General features: G+C 46.6%; 1 protein-coding gene across 1 annotated transcript; it reads left to right on the forward strand.

Annotated features, from left to right (window-relative positions):
• Positions 1–736: 736 nt before the first annotated feature.
• LOC148392400 (uncharacterized) lies at positions 737–10256 on the forward strand. Its single transcript, XM_088388296.1, has 16 exons — positions 737–1079; positions 1980–2137; positions 4021–4074; positions 4343–4398; positions 4488–4560; positions 5075–5188; positions 5266–5474; positions 5573–5713; positions 6352–6517; positions 6593–6731; positions 6815–6947; positions 7057–7587; positions 7774–7857; positions 7942–8085; positions 8210–8264; positions 8471–10256. Exons 2-16 carry the CDS (start codon positions 2083–2085, stop codon positions 8866–8868), a joined length of 2352 nt encoding a protein of 783 aa, XP_088244422.1. The 5' UTR covers positions 737–1079; positions 1980–2082; the 3' UTR covers positions 8869–10256.
• Positions 10257–11403: the final 1147 nt, after the last annotated feature.

Below are 11403 nucleotides of genomic sequence, written 5' to 3' on the forward strand. Positions count from 1 at the left end.
TCCTCTCCCCTCCTTTACAGACCCCCCCCCCCCCACCACCACCACACCCCCCGGCTCACTATGGCCTGCTGAACCAGCACACACAAGCCCGTCCATCAAAGGGGAGGAACAGGTGCTCCTGCCACGTCCTCACTTCCCCCACTTTACCATTACACGCACACGCACGCACACACACACACACGCACGCACGCACGCAGGCACGCACACACACACACACAGAACTTACAGTATGCAACGTATTTTTTTTTTTTAGACAAGGTAAAACATGGCTGATTTAATTTGCCGTAACTAATAGCATGGCGCAATCTCGAGTCCACTTACTTTTTGGGCTAGGAAGATAAAACCTTGCTGAGTTAGCTCACTTTTGCTGTAACTGTAAAAGTATAAGCCTCGTATGTGCACACGTACAAGCGCACGCAGCAGTAAATCACTTTAAGAGGGTGACCCAGAGGTATCCCGAAGGCAGCATACGAGCCCTGCTGCACTTCAACCATTTGAAGCAGGTCCAAAACGCTCCCCGTTGGCCTCGTGGTAATAAAACAGCTTTCTGCCTAGGTGTCACTGCAAGTCGGATCACATGACACAATGGGGGGGAGCGTCGCGTTAACTTAATGCGAGTAAGTTGAAAAAAATTCAAATGATAATCATCAATTGTGGTGGAAAAAAAGTGCATGTGCTGCTCAATCTGAGAGTCAGCAGATGTCAGGGGGGTGAATTGGCTGTGAGACGTGGCGGGGCGGGCAAGGCCGCAGCGATGAGGGGGAGGGTTTGATGGTCTCTCACAGTTGGCACCCAGGGTCCGTGATGCTTTGGGGGCAGACAGAGAGGGGGGCAGAGCCAGACGAGGCGACTGGCTGACTTGGACGAAGAGCAACAGAAAGGAAGAAAGAAGGACGTGGCGATGAAAGCGCGGACATGAAAAGAACATGAAAGAAGGAAGTCGTCACTAAACACACGGCCACTTATTGCTCTCTTCAGCTCTCCTCCTCGTCTTCATTCAATTCCTCTCTTCAATTTCATCTTAAATCAACTCCAGTTCCTCCACCCGAGGGGCCGCTCAGCTTTTCTCCTTTCTTCCTGTAAGTATTTTTCTCTTTCATCGGTAGCCCGCTCTCACTCATCTTTTACTGTACAGGCTCCACACTCACGTCTTTGTCATTTTGTTGAAGAATAACGTGCCGGTGGCCATATTCTCCCCCTATTTGGGAAAGTGTTTCGAGAGGGCCGCAAAGGCTAGATTTTTATTTATTTTATGAATTTAAGAAAAATATTCCAGCAATAAAACAGTAAAATTATTTGAGTTAGCGCAGCTAGCCCAAAAAAAACCCTCATGTTTTGGTGTATTTAGAGAACAGTTTTTCCCCAAAAAAGAGGCAGAAAGCCCAACTTAAAGTCAAACTAAACTTAAATAGAGAAAATGGTATGTTTTGATTTAAAACCAACTTTATAACTCTGCCTTAAACTCTGCTAGCTCAATGCTAATGCTAAACAACTTTGACGGACAAACCAATGGCATCTATATGGCTGCTTTTAATGCATTAGGCACGGGATATTTAAACACTAACATAAATAGAACAAACAGCCTTATGAAGATTCATTACCCTCTACGAAAAAGGAGTAATATTGTTGTAGCTTGCGAGTCGTCATTGTTTGTACTTTTCTGGCCCCCGGTGCCAATTTTCGCTGACTGTTTTTCCATCCTAGATTGCTTTTGCTTTACACTGTCAGAATGCTGCTTTTATTCCTCCTTTCTACTCGTCATAACGGTTTGCGTGGTTATTAGCGGCGATGGGTGGGCCCGCTTGATACACTGTGATCGCGACAGGCCGTCTACAGGGAGGACCGTCGACGCCAGAGTTGGCTTGTTAGGTCTTGCGTCTCCATCTGTGTGTGTGTGCTGTGCCTCTATCAATATCACTTTATGTCTATCAGCAGATTTGCAAGCATTTGCCTCTCTCATTCTGTTGCTTTCCCCACAGTGGCACGCACAAACAGAAAAAGAGGTTCCATTCATCCTGGTGGACACACACCAGGTAGTCCCTCTTGTGTCTCTCTGCCGCGCCGCCGCCCTTCAGAGCCGTCATGACGCTGCTGGCCTCCGAGAGGTCACTCCTCATCAGGAACAAGTTCCGCTCAGGTGAGCTCGTGCGAACGGAACCAATTAAGTGGACAACAAACTGCCCATAAATTGTGGAGGAATTGGCTATGTTAACTTCAATGTGTAGAGGTGAAGGTGAGTTGGATTTTCAGTCACTTGGGGTGGCCCCTGATCAATAGCATTAAGTATTTAATGTCTTGCGTATTGCTGTTTGACACTTAATCAATCGATCACGTTACACGACAATATAGTCTACGTAGTTCAGTACTGTAAATAAGCGTAATCGTATTTTTGTAACAGTAGTAGCGATTGTATTTTAGTTTGAAATTTACATTTAAATCATCACTTCCCATTTAGCGCTTCCTGTTGCGTGAAGAATGTAGCTCGAGTAACATGTTACTCAATCATGGCTGACGTTCTGAGTAACTAGTAATATAGTTACTTTTCAAAGTATTGTGTTACTTGAGGAAGAGGTTATGAATGAAAAGTCGACCTTTGTTGTCTAGCTTTGACAAAAGTGGACAAATGTAGGTAAGCGTCAGCATCAATGTCTGTGTGAGCTGATTGGTCGGCCAAAGTGCAATGATGACTCCGCCTTCAGCGGTCAGAACACATTCCCAGAATTCCATAGGCTTCATTTGACGAGCACTTCCTGACACTGTTGCCGGGTTGGCGAGCAGCTGTCGTCTTTTCGAGCAAAGGAAATGATGTCGTGGTCGTCCCGGCCGTCCCCAAGGTGCGCTCACACCTGCCGGCAAAACGTGATTCCTGGTTTGAGGGGTGGGCTTAAGTGGGGTGTGTGAGGAAGAGGAGGATGAGGAAGGTTGGCAGCTGCTCTGTGTGTGTGCTCTCACACATGTACGAGAGGTGAATGCTGAGACCAGAATATCACTTTGAACATATCCTCTCATCGGAATGATTTGTATCAACACGTGTTGCTTATAAACATGCTTACCACGCACCTTAGGAAAAGTCAAGTCAAGTTTATTCATATAGCCCTAAATCACAAGCAAGTCTCAAAGGGCTTCACATGTACAAAAATTGACATTTATTTTCAAACATCCCATGATCTTAAACTCCCAGGAGGGCAAGGAAAAACTCAGAAAACCCCTACTGGGGGAAAAATGAGAAACCTTGAGAAGAGACCAGAGGATCCCCCTTCCAGGATGACCAGGCTGCAATGGATGCAGAGGGCACATAGAACACATAATATAAAACAAGCCATTTAGCTTGCTGCTAAAAGACAATGCAAAAAGCCATAGACAGGCTAACGAAAAGAAGCGACGTCGAAGCATGCTAAGGAACCATTATGTCATGCTCATAAGCACACTTAAAATAGCTTTTTTGGGGGAGTGCTTCGTTCACCTGGCACTAACATCAAAGTGAATTGAAAAGTCTTTTTTTTATAGTACATTTGCTCAACTTTTTTATGTGCAAAGTCCACAAGATGAGTTCTGGCAGCACCAGCAAGGATGACGTGAGGGAGGGAGGATGGCGAGTGAGGGGAGTACATGAGAGGCTGGGACAGCTGAAGAGGGGGATGGGGTGGGGGGCTGACTAAAATAGACATAGTGAGAGATAAATAGTCACTGGCCTCCAATGCCAACCCTGGGCAGGCCTACCCCCCCCTCCCCCGCCTCGGTCAGGTCTCACTCAAATGTCTCATCGGCTTCACCTGTTTGCGTGTGTGCTCAACGCTAACGGACAAATTGCGTGGCGCCAGCGTTGCAAAGTCATTAGGTAATGCGAGCGAGCCTCCAATCTTTGCTCGACTCGTCTTTCTCTGTCAAGTGTGATTTATCGATTGGACTGCTGTTTACTTGTCATTCCTCACGGAGCCATTAAAGCCAACTATCATCCCATTGATGCAAATGCATCACTCATCTTTTTTTTATTTATTTTTTTTATATTTTGTCTTTCAGTGCTGCAGTTGAGGATTCAGAACCGCAGGCAGAGCGAGATCAATGCAGACTCGGGTTGGTTTTATATGCAACGCTCAACTTTGTGACTCATTTGCACTCTTAGTCACCATCTTGAAAAATTTATCTCGTAAGATTTAATTCAAAATCCTTTCACGTTTTCAAAAGAGCAATTGTCTTCTGTTTGGAAAGACAGTAAAACATGTGCTACAAAATACGGTTTAAGTATTTGCCTGTATAAAACTATAAAATCATGCACTTCTTTAGCTCACTGCAGTAGAATCATCATTTTGATTTTTCTTAAGTGTCCTGTTTTTTTCTACAGGCGTGAAATCAGCCAGCCCCCCTAAAAATGAACCAAAAGACAAGAGTGAAGCTCTGGTGAGTTGTCTTGTTTCTACAAAGATTCACCAAAGTGAATATTGTGAGGATCCTGCTTGGCATCTTAACTTTGACGTTTCCTGACGCAGCGTCTAACTGACAACAGCGTCGGCAGACGTCAGAAGACGCCCCCTGGTGGAGTCACTGCTGGAACTGTGCAAGGTGATGCCCCGGATAAACACAGCACAACGTCACACGCTTGCAAGGCGTGTAAGAAGTGTGCACATGTGGTCAGATGCATTGGCGGAGTTAGAATATATTTTTTAATGGGGGGGAGGGGGGGGGGGGCAGGGATATCACAGTGGATTCTTCAGAAAATGCTGATGAAGATTCATTATGTTTTCTTGGGTGTAAATGTGGAAAAAAAACAAATTAGAAAATACCCCATAATCAATTCTCTGGTCTGGCACTTAGAGGATCCGAGCCCCCCCCCCCCCCCCCCACACCTAGCTTCGGCCCTGGTCAGCTGTCACTTGAAAACAAATGTGACCTCTTAAGTCCTTCAATAACCCTAACCCTAACCCTAACCCTTCAATAAGCCGTTAGAGCTCTTACTAATGTCTTTGCTAGGTCTGTCATTTTTGAATCTGAAAGGACTACTTACATTTATACATGAATAGATCACATTTTATTTTTACTTTAATCTTGCTGCTTCTCCGTGGCTGCTGTCTTTCAGAGAAGAGCGAGTGTGGGGCCTCAAGGCAGAAGAAGGCTCGTCGGGACCTCAGAGAGGGGATCCAAGATCCACCTGCGCCTGGGGAACCTAAAGACAAACCACGCCTCAACAACTGTTAGTTACACACACAAACGAGCACACGTGACTCAACAACTGGGGACCCTCACGTCGTTTCACTTTCATTTCCACAGGCTCCGGCTCTTTCCCACTGCCCGCCGATGTCTTTGAAGATGACGTCTCCTCCCGCTCCTCGTCCTCCTCTTCGCCGGGCGAGCGACGTGTCGCTCCCCTACCGGTGGCCTCGGCCTTCCCTTCGCCATCGGGGTTCTCGGATGACCAATTGCTGAGTGGCTTGTCATCGGTGGGCCCGCCCCTCAATCGAAGTCCGCTTCACATTCAGGTGAAACGTATTGAAAGAATTTTTTTTTCTCTTTTCTGATGACCAACTTTTGACAAGTTTCCGTGACAACCCAGACTGACGTCTGTGTCCTCTTTTAGTCCGGTTTGGCGTTGCTCCCGGCAACCGAGGGCATCCAAGCGTCAACCGGCGTGGCACTGTGTGAAAGCAACTCCATGGCAACCACCACTCGACCAAACGGGATCTTTCTGATCTCCCAGACCACGCCCCTGCTGCCAAAGGTTAATGTGCGCTCACGTATTGTTGTTTTGGATAATAATTGCTGAGATCAGGAGCACCTAAATTCTTGTGTTTATTTCTTCACAACAGGGGAGAAAAATTAGTGGTTTACATACCATAGTTATTGAACTATTCATCATTCTCATCTAAAATAGCTATGTTTAAAAAAAAAAAAAAAAAATCCGTTTAATTTTTTAATGTGCTTGTGTGCGCATCTTCTAAATAATGTCGATGAAATGCATTAGTCAGCATTTGACTTGTGAATTAAAATGTACATGTTTCTTAATGAGATGAATTCACAACAACGTAAGCTCGGTGAAGCTCTTCACCTTAACAAGATGCTCGCACTTGTGTTTTGTGAACTCGACCTTAAGCTGCTGTGCATTCATTACTGTCAATTTGCACTTGTGGGCGCCTGGCGTGTATTTGCCCCGCGGGTTAACACGTCCACACGCAAACAACGTGGCCGCGTGTCAAAGCCAACGCGTGTTGTCCTCTGGAGATTTGTCGAGAGTTTAACCTCGGCTCGGTGCAAACGCTGTCAAACAACGGCGGAAACAGCTTGACATTTCCCCCACGTTGCATCTTAAATACGCCAGCCTTGGAGTGACTCCACTGAGCCTGCTTTGAACCCTCGCAGACAGCTCGGCCCCCCAGCCCTGCCTGTTCCTCTTCCCCGACGCCCGCCTTCAACCTCACCCACCTGGCACGTTCACGGAAACCGCGGGACACCAAGCCCAAGATGAAGAAACTCAAGTATCACCAGTACATTCCTCCAGACCAAAGAGGGGCGTCAGGTAGTGGAGGTAGAGTCTTGCTTTGATCCTCTCTCGGACAAAACCCGAGACCAGGTGCTTTACCTGTGGCGTGTGTCTCTCAAGAAGGAGGAGCCAAACAGAAGAGCCCTCCAAGCCAGCTGTTAGATGCCGCCAGTTCTCATCTCCTCAAGCAGCAACAAGTCTTTCTGCAGCTGCAGAGCCTTCAGCAAGAGCAGCAACAACAACTTGCCGTGATGCCCAGGTATCCACTAATGCTGACTTTCTAAACTTGCAAGTCAAGCTGCAACTCAAGAAGACTAGTAAAATTTTTTTTTACTTCTGTAGAGAACAGAATTCATCTGGAACTCCGCCCCTGAACCCTCAACCCGTTCCCACCGCCGCCACCAACCACATGCCACAGGACACAAACAATGAATCCAAACTTGAGCTCCTCCCTGCAAATCTCGTTGATCTCAAAGTAAGAGAAGCGATGGCGTCAATCCAGAAATATCCAAGAGCTCATCAGTCATACTCGCAATGAATACTGAGGGCAACCTCGGATGACCTCATGAGTTTTGTCTCTGCAGGTGTCAGAGTTGAGGCAACAGCTGCGTAAGCGAGGCCTCCCCGTCTCCGGCACCAAGCCAGCCCTGCTGCAGCGCCTTCGCCCCTTCCAGCTCCCCCCTTTGTGCGTCACTCCTGCGCCTATCTGTCAACTAGGGGGCAGCATGGAGACCCTGACTCCCTCACACCCGCTTCTGGCCCACCATAGCCCCAGCTCAAGCTGCAGCTCCGGAGACTCGCCCGGAAGCAGCCCCAACCAACAGACTTATATGCCGGATCACGGAATCCCTAACGGCATTCTTAACGTAGTCCCAAATGGCCTCTCCAACGCTCTCTCCATCAGTCTGTCTGGTGAACAGTGTGGTCCTATCAATGCTGTCTTCCTCGCTCCTGCCCGTACCGCCCCCGAAACACCAAGTCCCACTTTACCCATGTCGTCCTCGTCGCCGCTGCAGTGTGGTACCAATTGGAGGACTGAGTCGGCTGTGGAGTTGGACAGGAAAGAGAAGATCAAGTGCAGGGCAAGAGAAGCCTCTCCCAACGCAGTCCATGAAGTGAGGGGAAACACTTTTTGGCATTCTTTGGCTTTTGGTGGAGACCTTAAACTCTCACTAAAGTTTCGGATAGATAGCACTTTGCAACAGAGATAGTGGAAGTCACCCGAAAGCCAAATATCTTTAACTTTTTGCGAGTAGCATACATCGTTTCTTCATTATTTATATTTTGACTCTATCTACCAGTCTTGTGCGAGATCCCTTCATCCATTCCTGCAACAGGAACCAGGATGCAGAAGAACCAACCGGGAAACAGACACACAAACTGAGGTACTGTTTACGCAAGACTTCACTCAGGTCTGTCATCGTGTAGAGTAGTCAAACAAGTGGCGCTTATTTGGCCCCCATTTGTAGGTATTCTGCTCCCAGCCTTGGCCCAGCGATACGATTGGCCGAGACTTTGAGCTGCCAGTGCAGATCACAGCAAGTCCCGTCCGAAACTCGCCAGGCATTCGTAGCTTGGAGGAGGAACTCCAGGAAGCTATTCAGAAAGCACAGGTGGGTCCATGCAAACCAGGAGCTTGCCATCTGCCAGAGATGGCACAAGTACACAAGTTAAGCTCCTCATGTAGTAGACGACTGAGAGTAGAAGTACTTAACTTGGTTTTCCCCTTGTCTTCAGATGGACCCTCGACAGTCGATAGATGACATTTTGGATGAGCCCATTGCTTCAGTTGGTGAGTATCTCTTCGATACAATAAACCCATAGGTGGCAGATCCAGGTCCAGAAAGTAAAAACCTGACCACAGTTTGTCTTTAGCCACATGAGTTTGTCTTTAGCCACATGAGTTTGTCTTTAGCCACACGTGTTTGTCTTTAGCCCCATGTGTTTGTTTTTGCCAGCTCTTAAGAAACTATGTGGCCTTTTTGGGTTCTTTTCCAGACTCTGTCAATAGCTCTGATGACAAATCCCCGATCACGTCATCCCCTGCTCCTCAAGTGGATCAGTCCCAAAAATCCCAGCAGGATAGCACCTTCCTGCCTCTCTGCTCCTCACTTCTCCTGGAGCTCCCTCCGTCTCCCGCCGTGATCCCTTCGAGTCACGTCGCCCTGGCGCCGGCGCCACCGCCCATTTGCACCTCGCCTCCGTTGCACTCTGCCAGAAAGTCTCGTAAGCGTCGAGCTCAGGGTATGTTCGGCGCCGCCGACATCCTCGAGACCTTGACGTCCGGCATGCGACTGCTCACCCCGCCGCCGCCTCCCTTCGCGGAGACCGACTTCGGTCTGGATTCGGATCTCAACATCAATCGAGTGTTGGATCTGATGATAGAGCAGTGGTGAGGAAGTTTCTGGATTGTGCAGATAGTCTCCCTCTTTCAACTTTTCTCACTTCCAAATCCCTTTCTTTCCTGACTGTCCTGCCTACTACCAAGTACCAAACAATCCATCCTTCTTCCCTCACTGTCTACCTTCGCTCACATTTCTTAGAACCCTTCCTTGCTTCCTTCCAGTCCCTTCCTTCCCACCTTTCCTCTAATTGGTAATATGCAACATGCGTCATTCCTTCCTTTGTTCCTATTTTCTTTTCTTCCTTTTTTCCGTCGACCATGCTTCCTCCTTTCTCTTTGCCGGATGGAAAGGAATCCATCCATCAATGCTGTCAAAATCATTGACTCCACGCAATGTCGAGAGTTTGATTCATTGCAGTGTTGAACTCAAAAAGCTTTGATAGGAAGAAGACACACACGTACACACACACACGTACACACACGCGTAAACAGTGAAGGTTGTTTTAAAAGCACTTGGACTCAACGGGTGGATTGACGCCCCATTGCACCATGTTTGCAGAGTCCCCCTCCACATCCTGCACACTAACACAAACATGCCTCCAACATGGCAGCACTGGGACAATGTTGCTGTCTGACATCCCCCCCCCCGCCCCAAAAAACCTGCCATGGGCCCTGTTCTGGCTGCTCTCAACTTAGTCATTCATAAAGCCCGCTCGGGGCGTGTAAAAACCAGACAGGGCACATGCAGCTTGAGCGTGGCACCAGATCTTCATCTCCATGCCAGACGCACAGTCGGCATGCAAAAGGAGAGAAAGAGCTGGCAAAAGCTACATAACGAGTGATCACGCCCCCAACGGCGCAAACGCAAATACACTTGTCCTTATTAGCTTGCTTACAACGAGCGTGAGCTATGAAGGTATAAAAAAAATATATATGTATAAAAAAAAAAAAGAGTGGTTCAGTTTGGGATCCGCTACAGAATTGCACGCAAAGGCGACGCAGTGCTACGTGATTAATTTCCGCTGATTGTACAGCTTCTGACAGAGATGATGAACAATGCAGTAGCATTTGCGTCGGTGCTTATGACAATCATAGCCATCGACGAGCATTTCTTGCTGCATGTATAAAAAGGAAAAAAAAAAAAAAAAGAAACTGGCAGGAGAGTAAGATGCTACCTCCTGTGACCTCCAGCAACTTCCCCCCCCGCCCCTCCCCTCGTCCTTCACGGTCTCGTTCCATGTTGTTTGACCAGCATAATTTTAACACTAATGATGCGTTTCCTATTTGCCAGCTTACACGTTTGATATGTGTTCACTTCAAGCTGGACAAACGAGACTGGGGGCAACTTTGTGCTGCTATGATTGTATTTATTCTCTAATTTATTTATGCCCAAAAATTGTATTTAAAGCAGTCAGAAAATTAAAGTCTTAATAGATTTTTCACATGTCTCCATTTTGTTCTTCATCTATTAAGCACATGATGCAAATTATTCACGTTGGATTACATTTTAGTGCTTTAAAAATATGAGAGGATCCTGAAACAAGTTGGCGCCAAATCAATATTTGTAGAATAGACATGGCCTTGGCCTGAGATCTCTATGGTTATGTGTTAATGCAGAGTATCAACAAACGAGGTTAATAAACCACATTATGGACGTACAGCAGTGTATGAATCGTATATTAATCGTATGTTGCCATCGGTGGAGACAAAAACGGAAAACATTTCTCCCTTTGTATACCTTTGGGCCAAGATTGTGTTTTCTTGGAGGTAATAGTGCAAAACTGTGACCAGAGTGTAATGAGGGATTTTCTGCCATGGCCTTGCTCTCTCTCACTCTCCGTTCCACATCACATCTTTCCATCAGCTCACACGCTGCCCGCATGATTTCACGGCGAGGGAGGCGTGTTTCTTATATCAAGCGGCGGGCGAAATGCTTGCGGAGACGTTTGATGCTTGGTGTGGACGGACGGCGTTCGGGTTATTCACGGATGAGGTGTGGGGGCAACGCTTTGATCACCGGAATATGGTTGCTATAGTTACAATTGTCCACAGTTTATGATTTTGCCTACTTGTCACAGTTTAGCGCCTGCGGATGGGTATATTAAAAAATATATTTTTCATTTATTTATTGTTAACCCTCGATTTGAGTGGAAAACAGGGATAACTGAATTTTCTACAAGAATTGTTGGTTAAATAAAATTACTTGGTGTCAGTTGTATGCAGATAAAAGACTTGATAGCTTGAAAACTTAGTAAAAGAAAATATTTATAGAAATAAAATGTTTTTTAATCTACGTTGAAATGTAAACCTAAAGGGTGCCATCAATGGGTTTGTGTTTATTTTTTGTCCTATTAGATAAATGTTCCTTTAACCAACCAGATTTCAGATTTGCCCTCACAGGTCCAGAGCGCTAGCAACCGTTGATGTCAATATATGTTTTTTTTTTTTTTTTTTATGCTATCAAATACAAGTTAAATGCTGTTATATTGCCTTTTTGCATCACATTGGCAGTTACTATAATTGCAACATGATTGTGGCGGTATACAGATGTGGATGAAGTCACAGGTAGCAAATGAACCGCCTGCCC

This window comes from Syngnathus floridae, chromosome 10 (genome assembly GCF_059516105.1).
Source record: "Syngnathus floridae isolate MCC-2025c chromosome 10, RoL_Sflo_1.0, whole genome shotgun sequence".
Lineage (NCBI taxonomy): Eukaryota > Metazoa > Chordata > Actinopteri > Syngnathiformes > Syngnathidae > Syngnathus > Syngnathus floridae.